The sequence below is a fragment of the Leptonychotes weddellii genome, chromosome 10 (genome assembly GCF_054177405.1).
Source record: "Leptonychotes weddellii isolate Sample4059 chromosome 10, ASM5417740v2, whole genome shotgun sequence".
Taxonomy (NCBI): domain Eukaryota; kingdom Metazoa; phylum Chordata; class Mammalia; order Carnivora; family Phocidae; genus Leptonychotes; species Leptonychotes weddellii.
In genome coordinates, this window is record NC_138378.1 from 72,972,354 (window position 1) to 72,992,353 (window position 20,000).

The 20,000-nt window shown below is 41.4% G+C and overlaps 1 protein-coding gene across 4 annotated transcripts in view; it reads left to right on the forward strand.

Moving 5' to 3' along the window:
* Positions 1 to 20,000, forward strand: part of MEIS1 (Meis homeobox 1) — a 133,545-nt gene that overhangs the window by 6,076 nt on the left and 107,469 nt on the right. For all 4 annotated transcript variants that reach the window (XM_081833610.1, XM_081833612.1, XM_081833611.1 and 1 more), the window contains exons 5-6: positions 83 to 133; positions 1,606 to 1,752. In XM_081833610.1, coding sequence (XP_081689736.1) covers positions 83 to 133; positions 1,606 to 1,752 — 198 coding nt within the window. The remainder of the gene's footprint in view (positions 1 to 82; positions 134 to 1,605; positions 1,753 to 20,000) is intronic.

A 20,000-nucleotide genomic window follows, 5' to 3' on the forward strand; every position in this document is an offset into this window, starting at 1 on the left:
ATAGGCTGGAGATAGTAGAGCTGTGACAGCCAATTTTCTGCAAACCAGGAATAGGGTGCTCATTCTTTTTGTATCTTTGCAGATGATTCAAGCCATACAAGTATTAAGGTTTCATCTGTTGGAATTAGAGAAGGTAATTTCTCTAGCCTCTTTTCCTTTTGCTTTCTCCTCACCCCCAAACTTGAGGGGGTGGGGTTGGGTGGGGTGGGGGGAGGGTTCTGAATGGCTGAAGTTCAGGCTTCTGAGACATTTGCATAAATGTCTTTCTTTCTGGTAATTAGTGTCAAGGCCAATCTTAGCGTCCATTTCTCTTTGCAGTTTAATTACGATTTCAGCCACTAAAACCCGCATCTCAAATGCCCTAGCCTCGCATTCATTCTTAATACTTTGCTGGCTTTGTATAAATAGTTCCAATTCTATGCATCTCTCTTGATGTTTAGAATGCTGTTGTGAGTTTGCTTCACAGGTTTTACCTTTGTGATTTCTCTTCCTCTTCCCCCTTTTCTTTGCCACCTCTGGGTGGGTGGGTGAGGGAGTTTTGTTTAGTTTTGGTGAGTTTCTGGAAGACAGTCTGAGAGCAGCGGCAGGTCAGACACAGAGGAGAGGCGGAGGGAGGAGGAGGAGGAGTGGGCAGGGAGTCTGGAGGAGGTGGTGAGGGAGGCACATTAAACCTTGTGCAGAGACAAAGCAGAGTTGATAGTTGTGTCAATTTCTTGAATCTGTGAATCCTGCACACACCCCACCTTCACACTCAGGAAAGGGTGTGGGATAACATGATTTTGCTAGCTGTTCTATAAATCTCAGCAATAAAAACTTAATGCATTGTAATTCAAACTAACATTAAATTGCAAGCACACTGGGGTTTCTTGTGAGTTTTGCATGTCAGTGATGCCTGAGGCCTGTGAGAGACCGCTCCACTAATACCTAAATATTTTGAAGCTTTCTTTTTCCTTTTTTTAAAAAAATCAATTTGATACTTTTTTTTGTGGCTGTAGGTGTTTTTCATATCATGAGTACTGGCAATTTGATTTTCTTCTATTTTTTAAAAGTAACCTAAAATATGCTTCTTATGGGGAGAATCTCTAATTACAAATGTTATAAGGACTTGGGCTGTCAGACATACATCCTATGCCACCATAGTAGTGGTCCTTTGGAGGTATATGTGTGTGTGTGTGTGTGTTAATATATATATATAATATATGTATATATTATATATATATATGTTCACATTTTCCCTTAGCCTCATTGGAAAAGGACTTATGATAAAGTAAGTGGATGAAATTAAATAGTTTACCTTAAATGTCACCCACGCAGGTCACCTCTCTAATGGCCACGGCCCTGGGAGCAGATGAATTTAACACGGGTGTTGAATATGTTGTAGCCTGTGAATCATCTTGTCACTGTCAATTTTCTGGGATATCTCTATTTTGCAAGAAAAGAAAGTTATTCCTAATTCTGGATGCGTCTGGGGGTCTCTGGAGGACAATTGCTCTGTGTTTCCCTATTTGGAAGTTTGGATCTCACAAGGGGGGTGGTTTGCACTTGTCAATGTCATTTATGCACTCCTGATTATATTTCCATTTTTTTATTTCTGTCATAATGTAGGTACACGAATTATGTGACAATTTCTGCCACCGGTATATTAGCTGTTTGAAAGGGAAAATGCCTATCGATTTGGTGATAGACGATAGAGAAGGAGGATCAAAATCAGACAGTGAAGATATAACAAGATCAGCAAATCTAACCGACCAGGTATGCGCTTTTCAATTTCAACATCCCTTGAAAAAAAATATCTGTATGCATATTGCTTGCTGGGTCACTACCACCTCCTTTTATTATTTGCATATGATTAAGTCCCTTTTAGATACATTTCCATCGAAATGAAAATTTTTGAATAATGTGGCTATTATTGCTTCATTAAGGCTGGCTCTGGGATTCGACCTGGAGAGATGAGCTTGTAAAAGCTTTGCCTGCAAACTTGACCTGTTTCTTGTCGCTTTTAATTTTTGTCTTTATTTTATTTACCCTCTATAATAATGGGAGTGTTAACTGCCAGTGACTGCCTCTGATTGTAGGGCTTTGTTCTGGAGCATTTTTTCCCCCTTCTATTTCGAAGAAAAGAAAAGTGTAGGGTCTGCTTATTTCTTATTTTATTAGGAATAAACCCAAGATAGGTGGTCTAAGAGAGACAGCGAGGGTTTGAAATCTAGCAAATGCTGGCTATTTTCTCCCTGTCTATACGGTTCATTAGCCTGTCTTGTCAGTTTTCCTCGGCCGAACGCTTCTAGACCTCACTGAGCATTGCTTTGTGCAGTGCTAGCTCCAAGCTCGCCCATTTTATTGTACTTAGTAGAAAAAATAAGACCAGGCCGAGGTTATAAAAACAGATAAATATGGACGTTTCTCCTCCTCCTTTCTACTCATCCTCCAGCTGGTACATGCACTGGGCCCTCTATGTTGGCAGCTTTTGGAAGCGTCAGCGTCAGGGGCACCCTGGCGACTCCCTCGGTGTGGCGGTGGGGGGCCTTGCCCCGCCTTCGCTCTCAACTGCCGGCCCTTGCTTGTTCGCCCCCTCCTCTTCGGTCCTCCCTCCAGGCCCTTCTTCCGCTGCTTTGCTAAGTGGGGATGACTTTTATTTGGAGTTGCTGGGGGGATTTCTCTCCCTCTCTCACCCTAACACCACTGTTTGCTCCCAGTCTCTCTCTCTCTCTCCTGTCGCTGCGTCTCTGGATTGGCCCAAAGAAGTTGCAAAAATGCAATGAAAGTGAAAACCTGAGGAGCGGGTGAGATGAAACGGGCTCAGGACAGTTCTCCGTAGTGAATTGCTGCAACGCGAATAGAGATTTGGGTTGCGGGTCTCCTCTGGCCTCTGCATAAATGAGTGAAGGCCTAGAGTTGTTTCTCTTTCTGACTTGGCAAGTGAGTTCCGTCTTGGGGGGGGAGAGATCAGCCTGCCTTTGTTAAGCCAAAGGACAGCCAGTCATGCAGGGTTTTCCTTTGCAAGCTCTGCCATGATCACTGTTGGCTAGCTGCTATCTTGTAGAGTCCTTGCAGGAGTGCCGGACTCCTGGGTCTGTCTTGGTGTCATCTTAAAGTTTTCTTCTCTCAACATCACCCTTTTAAAATAAATTCCCAGCTTGGATTTCTCCTGGTAATCCCGCGACAGAGGCCGAATTCTTCCTTTCCCCAAGAGCAGTGGAGGGCAGGCAGAGCTGAGCTTTAAAAACGCCAACGCGCCCGTTCTTGACTATGATTTGGCAAGTTGCAAACTTTCGGCAGTGTAGACGAGTGCACAGAACAGGCAGTCTGCGCAATCCCTGTGCGGCCCCGCCGAGGTGGGAAAACTGCAGGCGGCTCCCGCCCCGGCTCGGTCCCTGCGAGCTGCCGGGCCTCCCGCCTGGTTCAGCCCGCCAGCCCTTGCCCTGGAGCTGTTAAATGCAGATTCCGCTGAGGAACCCTCGTGTAGCTGCTGTTGAATAAAAATTGTAATCCAACAAGCCTAACTAGAAAATGGGATTCTAAGAGCTCCGGAGTGCTGGGTACATAAAGCTATTTGAGCAAATTACAAGAATCGCTTAGGGGCATGAATGAAATCAACACTTTAATTGCCTCCAAAATGAAGATTTATACCCCATTTTCTCAACGAATCATTATTTTATTAAAGCCAAAGATAAAGGGCCAAAGCTATGGGTTTTATTGGGGGGGGGACACAAAATTGATACAACATCATTGAGTTTCCCCCCTACTCCTTCGGTAAACTTTTGTTACACAGTTACCTTAATTTGAGATATGCAGATTCGTAGGCAATTGTAGTGGATAAAAATTCGCATTTTATTCTCCCTCACCTAAAAAAAAATGAGAAGTGTTCATTCCGCCCCCACCGCTTACTGGTGGGCTTCGCAGCTTTGGTTGGGCTCATGGCGCTGTTGGCCAATGCGCGTGGGCGCGCTCGCGTGACCCCTGGAGCTCCCCTCGGTCTTGGTCAGAGGGCAGTAAACCCAAGTTTGTTTTCCTAATTGTCCGCTTCCCGGGAGCCAGGAGCGAGCGTGCCTGGGCTCTCTTTGGACTGGGAGCGCAGAGCGCGGGGCGCACGCGGGACCTAGCCTCGGCCCCGGAGTGGAGTCCCCTGCTCTGGGAGGTGGGGAGACAGAGACCAGGCACTAAGGCCGCCCGCTGAGCGCCAGTTCTCCGGACCGAAGCCTGCTTGCAGGTCCCTGGGGTTCCTGGACCCTTAATGCGGCGCCCTGGGGGCTGGGCCCAAAAAGGACGGCCTCGCCACCTGTCTGCGAATGTGGCCCAGCTAGTTTGAGCCCCCGCAGAGGGTGCGCTCCGGGACTGGATGCTTCAGGTGTGGTGCGAGCGCAGCTCCTCGTTAGCTCATTAACCCCTCTGTCTCTAGGGCCTACTGGCGGCACGGTTTATTTTATTTTACTTTTATCCTCGGAGGGCGCGAAGGCTGCCACCCGCGCAGGGACCTTGGATCGACGACTTTGATACCAGCCGGTTTCCCGGAGGGCTAAGTCGGCGGATAACCATTTGGCCTCTTAGTGATGCTTTTTTTTTTTTTTTAATTTTTATCAGATTAAGACGCCAGTAGAAGCCGTAATCTCGTTTCCCATCCCCGCCTCTATGTCCGTCGTTTCCCCCCCCCCCCCCGCCCACTTCCACTCCCAGACCCCGAGGAGCCAGGCCTGAGAGTCACCTCCCGCGGGCTCAGGCCTCCCGGGCGCCCTCTCCCGACGGCCTGGCTCCCAGCTCCGCACTGCGCTCCCGGTGCCGGGAGACTGGGGGCAGGCGAGGGGCACCGGGGGCTTCCGGGCCTCCGTTCCCGGCGAGGGCCGGGCTGTGCCCCGGGAGCGGGAGCAGAGAGAAACGATGGTGCGAGGCGTCGAGGCGAGGGTTGAGCCTGGTTGTCAGTGGAGAAGGAAGCGGGCCCGTCGGGAGGCTGGACGCCTGTTTGGGGGATTCAGGGTGGAACTGGGGGCGTCAAGAGTGGTTAGGCGGGGAAGAGTCTGGCCTCCCAGACGTTAGATTTTAGGCCTCGCTCCCAGAAGGAGCCGTCGAATGAAGTCTTTCTTCCCAGGGCTGTCTGTTGCTCGCCACTCCTTGAGTCTAAGCATTTTCCACTCCAAGAACCAGTCCAGAGAGTGGAGAGAGAGGAGTGAAGAGTCTCCGGGCCCCTAAGGCCGCCTCCCGAGGTGGCCACGCCTGCTCGTAGCCAGCGCGGACTAGCTGGGTCTGTGCTCGGGCGTCAGCCCCGGTTTCCCACAAGCAGCGGGAGGCAAAGAAATGGTCCCTTTGGATTACAATTTTTATTCAACAGCAGCTCTCCGGGGGGTCCTCAGCTGAATCTGCATTTAACAGCTCTTGGGCGAGGGCTGGCGGGCTGCACAGGGCGCCCTGTTGCATGTTAATCCAGATTTGTGCCTGACATCTGGGGAGAAGTAATGTGGCTCAAGGAGATGGAACCAGAAAGCCACGCACGCCAGGCAGGTTAAATGCCAAGTGCTGCTAAAACTCCCAGGGGAGGAGGATCGGCCTCCGGGGCTGTGCGTCCCAGGCTGGAGAGCGCCAGGCCTGGGGCCTCGGGGATCCGGGGCAGCCTTGGGCCAGTGAGCTTTGGTTCCCAAGTGGGCTAGGAAAACCCTGGTGGCGATTGCTTTATTTTAAAAGTGCGGGGTGTTGTTTCTAAAGCATCTTTTGAGTTAAAAATTCTTAAAACTGAACTTGGACTTGACTGAAAACGCCCCCTCCCTGCAAAGTGGGGTAGGGATGCATCCAAGGGAGATTTTAGCTTTCTCTTTTGGGGGAGGTGTTATGGTAAGGAATGGGGATGAGAGGGCAAGGGACAGCCTAATGTCCTTGATGAATTGGATTTGCTGCTTTAGAAAAAATAGATGAGGCCATTGGATATTTACCAATACTAGAAATGCAGGCAATTTGTTTTCATCCAATAAGAAAACTGGCCACAAACAGCAAGAGACAGGAAAACGGTCCCTTTGTCAGGTAGTTTGTTTCTAAATGCTTACACATGGACACATCTTATTTAAATTGTAAATACTTCACAATTAATGCCTTTGTCTTGGAAACTCTCAGTCCGCAGGCCTTGCATCGATGGGGGTCTTAGATTCATCTAACTTTACTCTTTGATTGTTGTGGGTCTTGTGTTGTACTTTTAATTCCTTTTTTTGAAATATGTAAAGGGAAATTATGGCAAGATTCTCTTTAATGATTAAATAATAAGGTGTTGACTGCTTGTCACTACATTGGCTAATTGGGATGTTCATTCTAGGCCGTTTATGGCTTAGTATCCTTTGAATTAAAACTTAGTTGCTTACCAGGTGTGTTTTTATTGTTGCTTTCTGATTGGCTTTTTAAAAATTTTAATTCCAGTATAGTTAACATACAGCGTTATATTAGTTTCAGGTGTACAATATAGTGATTCAACAGTTCCATATATTACTCAGTGCTCATCAAGATAAGTGTACTCTTAATCTGATTGGCTTTTAGCATGTATCTGTGTGTGAATTTCAAAGTAGGCGTGTACTGATTCCTAATAGGGGCACTTAAAAAACATTTTAGGAAAAGCAAGTGAAGAATATATGCAGATGGGTTGAGATCAATTACATTGTTAAATGTCTGTAAGTCTAAACGCTAATACTACAAAAGTTATTCCCTTTTCATAGTGCATCTCTCTCTGTCTCTGTCTCTGTCTCTCTCTCCCTCTCAAGTGGAAGTCCCCAGTGCAAGTTCCATAGTTAATGGAAAGCAATGATACCAATGCTACTTTGTACAAAGTAAAGCCATAACAGTAACTATTGTTCAGTGATTTAACTAGCTCTGCAGCAATAGGTCACTCAAATAGCAATCCCTCTCCCACCAGAATGACTCCGTTGCTCATGATTTGGAAATATATAGAGTGGTTGTGTGCGCTGTTGCTATTGGTCCTGACTTAGAGACTTATCTTGGAAACATGGAGAAGCTTACATAGTAGAGGAAGATGAGTAGAAGGAAGAAAAAAAAAAGATTAACATACGGGCACTGCTTTCAAAAAAGCAACAGATATCATGCTGTAATTGCCCAACTTTGAAAATAAACAAATTTTAAATCATTATATTTTCAAACCCTTGTATGTTTAAATGTTAAAATGTTTGTCATACTCCAAAAGATTTAAAACACAGCTGTTGCTGGGTGAGGGAAGGAAAATTATGCAGAAAAAACTCCATACTCTTAAAAACAAAGACGATTTGTGGCCCCACGGTAGAAACAGGCCTATTAAGGTCAAACAGATGGGCTAAAATATTGACACGAGGCCTACTGTAGTAAAACTAGCATACCTTCCCTCGCAGGTAGACTGGAAGAAACTGTGAAGAATGCATAACAAGTTATATTAAGACACTTGTCATAAATGAAAATATTGTCAACATGAATTCAAATGAAGTATTTTTGTATTGGTGATGTTATGCTTTCCCTTGCGATAACAATATTTTCTTATGAAACGTAAATATGTCAAACAAATGTGAAATGCTTAAGTTTTAATAAATGATCATTTAATCATCAAACACAACCAAAGTATGTATACAGAAACTTTTAGAGGAAAGTCGGCATACTGCCAAATTCCTACAGAGACTAGCAGGGAAATGATCAAAAAATGAACACAAAATAAGACTTCCTGTAAGAAGGTCTATAATTCAACATTATTTGACTCCACTGTCAGGGAAACAGTTGAAGGATAGTAAACTGATACCATTCTCATTCATTTCTGTTACGCAGCCTTAAATGTTTGTAGTGGTAGCGTTTTACGTGGCCTTTTTTGGATTATGATATCTGTCATATGTGTGTCAAAGTATTACTTGAATTTTACGTTAGAATTGAAACAAATTTTTTTGTCATTTCTCCTTTGTGCAAACATTTAATATTTAAAAATCGTATCAAAACTATGGGAAAGTATTCTTTTACAGATAAAGAAATAAAAGTAAAATACATGTGACTCTGTATCTGACAGTTGTACAGATGTCAGACTTGAAGGTTTTCAAAATCCCAAGTGAGACAACACTGCTGTACATCACGTACAGCTTGGTGTCCTTACTCAGCAGGACCCGCCAGCATATCGTACCTGTTTTAAAAGTTAGAGTCTAAAACACAAAATACAGTCTTCCAATTTGAATTTTAATAGTGATTCCAAAATTTGACTTTTTGGGATCCAGTAAAAGTTTGGATATTTTGCTATCCTTAATATTTGTGAATAAACCTTACGTGTATAAAATCAGTTTTGAAAAATTCAAGCAGATGAGTGTGTGTGTGGTGTAAAAATAAAAGGACATTCTCACCGTATCCTTAATTAAAAGTGCCATGATTTCAGGGGTATAGGAATTTGCAAGAGCTTTTTGGAGTCTTAAAACAACCTCTCCGAGAAGTATACCTATGTTGGGCAAATTGCTGGATTTCCCACACTTGTAAATTTGACATTTTAATAAATAGTACAGAGGATACCATTGGAAATAAGCAAGAATATAGTCATTTAAAAATTTGTCACTAGAATCCAATTTCAATCAATTTAATGCATTCATGTGTGCAGAATTAAAGCAACTGGCAACACTTTACTAGACTCTCTCTGAACACTTTTTTATTTTTTCCAAATAGCATTTCTTAATCTAGGAAATATATTCTTGTTGAAGGAAAATACAAGAGTGCACATCTTTTGAAATTGTTTTGTATTTCTGGACTTCTTGGTTAAGAATTCCTAAAATTGACTAAAACATACCATTAAAAGTTTATTCTCTGGTGGAAAAAAAGCTTAATTCTACACTTATTGAATTACATACCTGCTATTCTTTGGCATCATGAGTATACACAGTTAAATACAAATTATAGCCTGAACTAGTCATTAACCTCTTCAAGATATGCAATAATCCTGCTATCACTTTTCCATGGATCATGCACCCCTGTGTATGCCATAAACTAATGGAGGATAAATAAATTGTGAAAACAAATTCTATATTATTTATAATCCTCAAAAACACATTTCTATAATTGATTTTCCCATTGGTACTTTTCATGACTCCATTTACAATTAATAGGATTTATAATCATGAGGTAAAGAACCTGGAGTGTAAAATGTTATGGTTCTTTAAAAAACTTAAATGAAATCATAGTTTTCCTCAAAAAGGAAGTGCTGTTACTATTAATAAGTTTACTAAGTAATACTCTTAAAATCACCATGACTTTTTATGAGTTTACCAAGTTTAAGCAACATTCTTAGTCTCGCTACTTTTTTTCATTTTGACACAATACAAAGTCTTAAATTTTACAATGGATTTAAACATACGTTATTTTGATTCGTATAGAAGATCATGGTAGGTGGATAATTAGCATTTTGAGTGATATTAGAATGATTCCCGGACAACACGTAACTTGGAATTAATTGTTGCTGATGAATTCCCATTTCTCTAGATTTTTCCCTTATACTTCATACCACCACATGGTTAGCATGTTTATTATTAGTTGTGAATATCTGGGTTGGTGGTTATTAGTTAGCAAAGCAGGGGTCTGGTTCTTTCTTTCTAATCACTTCTTTTCCACTGTTTGGTAAACCTTGTAGGCCTGAGATTTGAACTTGAAGTAGTTTGCTAGGTCTTATTTCCCTGTTTGAGTACCTGGTGGGCTATTACCCACACATGGGCTTATTTTCCGACAAAGATGAAAAATGTTACTCACTTCAGAACAGGAATGAGTAGAGACCAAAGTCATCAAATACGGCCAACCTGTGCTTTACAATTAGGAGCAAAACTGAAAACTGTTGTTCTTGTTTGCCTTCCCTAGGGCTCTGAATACGTGATATAAAGATTCATATCAGCCCTTTTGTGTTCTTCCTCTTAAGGCCTAAATGTTTATTTTCAGTGACTGTATTCTTAACGGATAGTCCATATTTGTTCCCAGACCTCCACGGTTTGCATTTTATTCTGCATTTGCATTCACATTATGTCCCACAGAAACTCTTTTAAGTGAAGTGTGTTTATGACTATTATGAAACTCTGGAAAATGAAGTTTATAATGAAATCGACATAGTCATCAAAAGGACAATGAAGGGAGCAATTTGATGTAAACCCAGAGTTTTCTTATGCCATCCCAACTTGTAAAAAGGCTTATCTCTCTTTTTAAAAAAATATTAGAAGCTGAATGAATGAGAATTTCTTTGACAGTAAAACTCCTCCTAATGTCTCCATAACTATTTGGATGTGTTCTCGAACATTAACTTAATTTGATAGACAAGCTATAATTAACTGTGACCTATAGTGTTTTCTGTTATTCAGAGACTATTCCTTAGCGATTTGAAAACGTAATTTCCAACTAAATGGTGTACAGTGTCTGATGTTCTAAAGGCCTACTTATACCATTTACAAGAAGTGGAAATAGTTTGTGTGTCTCTAGGGCTTCAAAGGGAGAGTCTTTGAGGGTGGGGACTAACAATTTTTACAATGTAAAATCCTAGCAAACTAGTGCAGGTGGGCTTTGTTTTTGTTTTTTTTTTTTTTGTTTGTTTGTTTGTTTTTAAGGTAGCCTTCCTTTCTGTTCACTGCAATGTTAAACATTATTCACAGGGAAGAAAAAATAAAACCACTGTGTTTCATGAGACAAAAACTCATACATGACATTTTAAGTCTAGTTATTTTATTGATCATAAAAAGCAGTAGTGTAGAGAGAGAATTAAAAGTTGCAGCAAATAGGTGGGATGCTGAAATCAGAATAAAACTTTAGCAGTAAAATTAAATCGGGTATTTTGGGTTCAGTTGAAACACTGACTTGAAAGTTCCCACCAGATCTGGAATTGTTTTAAAACCCCTGTTTCGGAATATTTTAGTGTAAGAACTTTGTGATAATTACCCTTTGAACATTACTTTCATTTGAAATTGTTCATTCAGAAGAGACTCAGTCTCATGAGGAGCCACCCTGCCCTTCACTCTTGAACAGTTCAGATACATGTATTATTTATTTACAGTCTATTTTATACATTATTTATGGGAAATATGCTATAACCGTACAGAGCATATGGAATTTATCTTTGAGAGGTATGGGTGGTATCTCCACCCAAAGTGGCATAACCCTAAGTAGATAATAAGGTTACCTTCAGTGTGCAGATAAATAGCGTCTCTTAGAGCGTCATTATGTGTTTGTATGTCATAATTCCAGATGCAAATGCATTCTTCCATTTTCATTTTAATTGTCATAGTTTTCTTGGTTCTAGCTTCTGCCAAAGGGAATCAGGAATTTTACATTTTGAATTGGTCTTGGTGATACATTTATATGTTTGAAGACAAAAAAAGATATTGAGGAGCAGAACATTAACCCCTTTCTTTCTTTCAGTATGCTTCTTTGTCCCTTACTGTGTTTACTATTTTCTGAAGAATATAAAATTTCGTGAAATTTTAATGCTAGTTGTGTATTTGGTGGCCTGGCCTATTGTTTCACCACATTTGGGGATTTTGTAAGCTGTGTTAAATAACAAAATCACTAAGGAAAATATCAGACTCCTTGCGTCCTGCGCTTCCTTGGGCAGAATAATAGAGACATCTAGACTGTGCTTGTTCTGTGCATATCAAGTGTATTGTTGGTGTTCAAGTATTTTTTATTCTGATAATTATTCAAAGCCAGTAACAATCTGCATTTGAGTGAGTATAAACATTTTTATTCTGGAATTTGGAATTTGCAGCAACTCAATTTTATTTTCCAAATTACCCTGCCATTTCAATTAGGTGCATTGTTCTTCACTCTTCTGTTTCGACATTCTGAAGGTTTGCTTGCCACCCTAATAGTGAGTTGTTTGAGTGTTTAATATTTATTGAGGGCATGTAAAGAATGTGCCAATAGAAAAAGAGGAGAATAAAACATTAAGAAATCAATTATGGGGCTTTTCTTCACTTGTAGTATACTTCTAATATTCCATATACTCGATAACTGCTAAAATAGTATGAACAGCCTCAGAATAATAGCCTTGCATATGGCTGAAGAATGGCATTCTGATGAACTGGAGTCTCTTAAAAAGTGAACCAACAGTAAAACTCAGACTCCTGCTTCTTGAATTCCCAGCCACCTTGGTTGATCTCTCAGTTAAGTGACTTGAAAGGTAGAGAACTTGGCCATTCTAAGAATCAGAAATGTAAATTAAATTCCAAAATGCCGTGAGAAAGGCCTTTCTGATGATTTCACCAAAGATAAATAACGAAGGAAAGGGAGAGAGAGAGAGAGAGCTCAAGGATTCAAAAATCCTCGAAGAATGACAGATACTTTGAAAATACAATTTCGTTAAAAATATAAAAAGCTGGAAGTGCTTCTGAAAAAACCACAGGAAAATTAGAGAATACCTTCTAGCTAATTGTTAGTGGAAATCAGTGGTAAATGTAAATTTCCATGATTCTTTTGTTCAAAGTATAATGCTGTTAGGAAAAAAACCAAGAGTATATCTTGGCTGAATGTTTGTTTGTTTTTTTTTTCTTCCTCACATCAAAATTGTGGATTTTCTGATTTGAGAGTTTAGAAGTAGAAGAGATTTCAGAAACACTTGAGAAAGAGCAATTAAGTGTACTGATTGTAACTTTTAGTTACACAACCTCCCAGGCTGGGAGTGTTTCAATAAAAGACATATAATTTAGAGCCAGAGCACTGGTGTTTGACCCTAGGCTTTGCTGGGAGAGGATAAGGCACCGCCAAACCATGAGCCTCAGTGTCATCATCTGTAACATGGGGATAAAGAACCCATCATATGGAGTTACTGTGACAACTAAGTATGAATGAATGTGGAGCATTTAAAACTGGAAACCTTAAATAAACAGCATATTAAATGATATTTTATCCTCTTGTATTCTGCCCAGTCTTCAGCAGCATGAGTTTGATTTGGGGAGGGAAGACAGGGTGATTGTTAATGAGGTGCTATTTTATAGACCATTTTATAATCACAGAGTTTAAGGAAAATGTCTTTTTAATTCTTATTAGGTGGGGCACTATTATTCTGATTTCCTCATGGTGTAAAAGGAGACTGGGCACTCGGTTGTGTTGCTGAGATAGTATAGAGAATCACCACAGATGCGCTTTCAGGTTCAACCTCAAGTAACAGTTATGTGCAGATCTGGTGCTGAGTACTTTTCTCCACATTTCTGAGTGCAAATGCTTCATGGCTAGCCGCCAGTTGCTTACAAGGTCTTATTATCTACTCGTGCTAAGGATACAATGTTTTCTGCATTATCCGGATGTTCTTTTTGCTAGGATGGTTGCCTAGAAAATTTGTGGTTTGAAGTTGTTTTATATAAGACACTTTTGCGTTTATTTTATCTTAATTTGTTTGCAGACTGAGGAGCACTGAATACTGAGTTTCAAATGTAAAATAAAACATTGGGAAGCAAGCAGTCTTACAAAAGGGATTTTATAACATCAGATAATACTGGCATATAATTTACGGATTCTTCTGTCACTCCTAAATAGAAATGAGAGAAAATAATCTGAATTTCAGCAGAAAGCTCTCAGAAGATAAATAAGGAGTATGGTTTGAAATATTTACATACAAATATTTGGAGATGCAGTGGTGCCGGTTGGATTAGAGTGTTTGTTTAAACATTTTAATTCTGAATTACAGTTCACAGGTATTTCGGGAGTAGAAGTATATAGAATCGTTAGTCATTTAATATAAGGGTTTACTTTTATTAATTGCATGCCAGCCAGAATAAAATGGCACAGGAAAAGGAGAGATTATTGAAACATAAATAACTATTTTTACTAAGATTCCTGGTGTAATAAGGCTTTATTGTCTCTTCCGTTCATGAGATTTTTCTCCGCAGCAGACTGCTTAGTAGAATTTGAACATTCAGGGCACCCGAATAATTTCTAAATTACTCACCTACTTTCCAGTTATGAGGTTTGGGTAAAACTGCTTGTTATCCCTTGGTAGTAGTCTCCCTTTGGTAGTAATTATTCTTTTCCCATGTTCTTGCTGGAGGGTACCTGCCCCGTGTAAGAATCTGTGTTATCTTCCGAGATCACGGTGGGATCACCATGAGATGCTGCTAACCTCAGTCCTCGACGTAGACACATTGGGCCGCAGGTATCAGTGCTGGGTGGATTTCAGGAGGAAAGCTTTTGGAATATTTCGGGTGGTGTTTTATATCTGTAGACATTTTCCTCAGCCTTGTCGATTTCATTTTTTAATGTCATGGATGAATTAATTCCACTCTGCAGGTCAGGAACAACCTGAGTGTGTCAGAGTTGAGTCCTAAAAGATATCAGGCTGTGAAAGTCAGATCTTAAGGAGCACAGGGAAAGTGACCCAGCGTGCTGGGTCTGGCCTCTTAAGGCCACTGCCTTCACACCTGCCACAGCGACCAGCCCTGGAGCCTGGGGAGGGGAGAGAGGCACGGACATTGGCAGGAGAGCAGGCAAAATATTTAAGGGCAGGTAGATTTTAAAGATGCATCTGACTGCCAAACTCCTTTAAATTTCATCGCAACATAATTAAAAACATTGAAGTTATTCCGTTCCACATTCTTTTGCTTTCTTCCTCATGCCCACGATGTGTGTAGGTTGCTTGCATATGGGAGTGGTGAGTGTGAACTTGTGCATCTCCCCACGTCTGAACCTGAGGCTTCGGGGATTCCTGGCGCTCGTACAATCACCTGATACAAAACTTTTCATTTAAAGATGAAATTACTCCTTGGAGAATTTTCACCAAAGGCAAAAACACAAAAATTCTTCTCCTCCTCTCTACATGCCTCATTACACGGAGATAGGGGATTCAGTGCTTGAAAAATTATAATTTTTGTAGGTTTTATTTGTGGTACATGAGAAGTGGGAAATCTAGAACTCAATTTAATGGACACTGTCTCTGCTTTCACAAACTACCCGCACTACCATTGTACAATCATATATATCTAAATAAATAAACTCATATATACATTTAAGGCAATGCATCAGAGTTGCTAAGTTTTAGGAAGTTTTCAGAAATCTACCTTATTGGATGCTGAATTAGACACCCTCATGCCATGTGTGAAGATACCAGCTGGCTCCAATGTGGTGAGCACCGTAACTAAGGAATAATTGGATAATTATTGAGATGTGTTTCTAGATTAAAAGTTCACAATGGCAAATATGGTAGGGCTGGAAAAGGAAGTGTAGTGTCTTGGTGAGAGCCGTGGATTCTGAGTGGGGGTGCTGGATTTCCATGGTCTCGCCCCTAATTTACCATCTGCCCTGAGTCACCAAAATTAGCCGTCAGGCCTCTGTTAAGTGGGTTAGTAATAAGCACATTTTATCGTGGCATGAAAAAGGGGTTCAACGAGAACCCTGGCAGGCCTACAGACTTGGCAAAGGAGGAGTGGGGGCGGGGAGAGGGAAGGAAATTAGAAAAAGGAGGAGAGTCGAAGGAGAAAGTCGGAAGAAGTGTGTGAGGGAGATAATCTTGTGAAGAGTGGGCCTCCCTGCAGCTGGTGTGGGCCACCCTGAGGGACACCTCAGGCCACCGCCAGTCTTCACCAAGCACAACACTCACCTCCCTGACTTTATCATCTTTCAGCAGGATAGAGTGTGGACTTAGAAAGGTTTCACTTCCAGACCTTTCCCAAGCACATTTTAATGTGGCCCCTGAATCCTCAGCCTGTGTGCACACTCTAAGTATTAATCTGTGAGCTTCTGGTATTTAAAAATATCTAAAAACTTAAAGGGTAACAGGACAGTTTCACTGTGTTAAAACAAAATGCACTGCCCAAACTTGTCATGCTTAAATGAATTTGCTTAATGATTTCCAGGGATTTTTTTTGAAGATCTGTGTAAAGAATTTTATACTTTTAATCTGAATGACCCAAATTTGAAGTTGGATAAGCATGGCCTCAAAGCAGTATGTTTTGAGAAGAACAGGGTTTACCCAGGGCTCTAGCAAAGTGTGGGTGCTATTTGGTGGTTGATTGAGTTGAATGCTTAGACTGTACGTTTGGGTTATCCAGTGGATGCAAATGGGGACCACCAAGATTTTTAAATAGGACTTTTAGCCTACCAGACTTCAAATAACTCATAAATAAAGAAATCCTAGGACTTCCAATTTCTCAACTTCAAGTATACCTTGGTAAACTTATATAAAAAGTGTATCCCTTTTTATAGCAGTACCTGGACCCCTTCTCTCCTCCTCTCTCTGTGTATGGATCTCTCTGGTCCCTTTTTCTCCCATGGCATCGTTGATTGGGAGACATATAAGGCATCATTTCCACTGAAGTTCTGTGCCTTTAAAGGTCCTGAGAGACACTGTTGAGACAGAAGTGGAAAGTCTAGGGGAGGGAACTAATTAGATGTCGCCACCCTGGCCGTGTGTGAGACGGTGGCCATCAGCGACCCCGTCTGCCATGGCTCAGGGACAAGGGGAGTGTGAACGTCTCTACGGACTGTGCAGGTGTGGGAACGTGAGTATGTGTGTGCAGGAGCATCATGCACATTGGTGTGTTCTCCGCGTGGACTGGCGACTCCCCTGGTCTGGAGGGACTGCACTGTTCATTTTGGGAGACGAGCCAGCTCTTTCAGATCACTAGAGATCATTTGCTAAAGAGACCCTGGTGGTTTGAAAAAGTAAATGTACTTCCCAAAGAGGAAACCGCCTATGGATAGGTGCAGACCAACTTCACATTTTTAACCTTGTGATTATTTCATCAATTTCTACATAGCTGCTAGCTGAACTCTTCAGAATCAAGATCACCAGACTCTCATTTATCTACCTTTTTGAATGAGACTGGTAGGGTAGAAATTTTTGAAGAACAAAACCCCACTATTTTTGGGCTGGGAAAAAAAAAATGATTCTGGCATCATGCTGATGTGATAAACGACCAAGTGAGAAAATATGTCAAAGTGCTTTGTATACTGTAAAGCAATTTATAAATATTAGGCATCAAATCAAACCTGATGGGGTGGGGAGGAGCAAACCACCTGTAAAATCATGTTATCTGAAGGTGAAAATAAGATCAGTGTGCAATCCCTGAGCACACACCAGCTGGGAGATAGCCCAAGGCATACCAAACTGACACTAAGTCAGCTCAGGTTAGCTATTCTTTCCAGAAGGTCTGTAAACTGAATACACCTGTATGTAGATATTTCAGGTTTGACTGGGTCAACCTATGTCGTTACATTACAAACTTTAGTAGCTGTCATTTGTTGAGTGCTTGCTGCATGCCTGGAAATATGCATATGTTATGCCTACAGAGGATTATTATTATTTTTTAATTGAAAGGTGATTGACAGAGGAGTCTTTTTTGGTCCCCATTTATGGATTAGGATATCAAGAGTTAGGGAGGATGTGACTTGTCTAAAACCATGTAAGAGGTGCAGACAGATTTCAAGTTGGGATATGGCTACCCTCAAATTTCCTTTCTTTTGACCGTGTTATACTGCAACTGAGTCTTTATATGTATAATATATATAATATATATTAAATATATATTAAAAGATCTTTATATGTTATGTATTACATATATGTAATATAGGTTATATATGTTTATGTATAAAATATATAAGTACATATTAAAATATTTTATTTCTTTGAAGGGGGAGGGGCAGAGGGAGAGGGAGAGAGAGAATCTCAAGCAGGCTGCACACAGAACAGCGAGCCCAATGCGGGGCTCGATCCCACAACCCCGAGATCATGACCTGAGCCAAAATCGAGTTGGACACTTAACCAACTGAGCCACCCAGGCACCCCTAATATATATATGTATATATATTTATGGTGGTGTGTGTTTGTGTGAATGCAAGTGTATGAGATGTTTTTTTTTTTTTTAATGTTCTATTTATTTATTCATGAGAGTCAGAGAGAGAGAGAGAGGCAGAGGCAGAGGGAGAAGCAGGCTCCCCGCCTAGCAGGGAGCCCGATGCGGGACTCGATCCCAGGACCCTGGGATCATGACCCGAGCCGAAGGCAGACGCCCAACCATCCGAGCCACCCAGGCGCCCCGAGATGTTTTTAAATTATACAGATTTTTTTCAGTTGTTTTATGACATTTAATATTGGAGATCACAGTATCAGATGACAGTTTAACACAGAAACCCTCTGCATATCATTTAAGTTATTCATTTTTTCATTCAGAAATATATTTGCATTTAATGTGTTACAGACAATTTCCTGGGATGGAGGGCATAAAAATAAATAAAATACAGTTCAGGACTTCAAAACATTTATAGTGTAGAATTCTACAGGTCATTATAAAACAATATGGGAGTGAAATGATAGAAGTGTGCATGAGGTGCTTTGTGTGCATCCTGGGGCAAGTGTGTGTTTGTGTGTGTGTATCAGGGAAGGCTTTCTGGGGGAGATGTTATCTGAGCTGTAACTTAATTAGCAAGTAGGAAGTTATTAGGGGCTGGGGCCGGACGGGGTGGTGGTGGGAGAGGATGACGATTAGTCTGGAGGGACACGGAGAACGTATCTGTCAGAAATCACATGCTGGAGCACAAGGAACAGGTTGAGGAATGGTCCTCAGGGGGTGGACTAAGGGCTTACTCTGTGAGGGCTAAGGACCCCAGATTGTAGTATTCTATAGGCAGTACAGCCGTTCATTCATTCCACAAACATTTCCTGAGCGCCAGCCAAGTGCTAGGCACTGAACTTGATAGGCAGATGCAATGGCAAGCAAAACTGACCAATTCCTGTCCTCAATTCTAGTGGAATTGAACTGTGAAGTGATTTGACTCAACTCTTTAAAGCTGGGAAGGCCTGAACAAGACCAGCAATCACTAGGTGAAAAATGAGAGATTTATTTGTGAACTATTTAGGGGTAAAAGTGAACAAGACTTGATGACTGATTGGATGTCTGGGGGACGGGGGAGGTAGGTGTCATGGATGGTCCTCAGGTTTATACCATGGATAGATGGGCTTATACCTATTGGGATCAATAACAAGGAAGAATGAGTAGGACGTTGGTCAGAAGACGAAGAGTTTAGCTTTGGACTTGTTGAGTGAGGTGAACATCTTTGCATGGAGAGGGTTTAGCAGGTAGTTGGGCATACAAGTCTAAAGACAAAAGATCCAGAGACACAAATTTCATGGCATATGGGTGAGAACTCAAATTACGGTAGTGAAAGGAACTTCTAACGAAAACATGGAAAGTGATATGAGGACCAGAAGTTATGCCCCAAATTAAGGCATAGATGGAAAAAGGACGCAAAAGATGGAGAGAGGAAAAGTTACCAATGGATAACTTCATTCAGGAGGAAGGATAGTTTGGGAAGTTGCAGTTCATCTGTTGGAATACTGGTGGAACAGTAAATGATGAATGATTCAGGTTAGTTCCTTAAGCCTTGACTGAGTGCTGAGCATGCACCATACATTGTGCTGAGCCAAGAAAGAACAAGACAGGGAAGATCCAGATATTATCCTTGCCCTGGAGGAGCCTGTGGTCAAGGAGGTCATTGCCTCTATTTGACTACCAGATACCAGTATAATTGCCTTATAAGTAAAAAATACCATTCGACGAATCTTAGCATAGCATCATTGAAAAAAACCCTTATTTTCTTCTTCTTTTTTTTTTTTAAGATTTTATTTATTTGACAGAGAGAGATACAGCGAACGAGGGAACACAAGCAGGGGGAGTGGGAGAGGGAGAAGCAGGCTCCCCGCAGAGCAGGGAGCCCGATGTGGGACTCGATCCCAGGACCCTGGGACCATGACCTGAGCCGAAGGCAGACGCTTAATGACTGAGCCACCCAGGCGCCCCCCCAAAACCCTTATTTTCAAGCATTCTTGAGAAATGATAGAAGGCATGGGAGTGTTCAAGCCATTGAAGAGAGAAAACATGGGGAGAATCATATGCTTGCTCCACATATTTAAAATGGCTGTCTTTTGGGGCTCCACAACTAGACAAAATGTGAGTGAAAAAGAGGGAAATGAAACCCATTTGTATGTTATATATTTGTATATTGACCAAGATCTTCCTGATGGAGCAAAGCCTCTCACTGGCTGCCTGCATTCATGACAAAAGAAATAA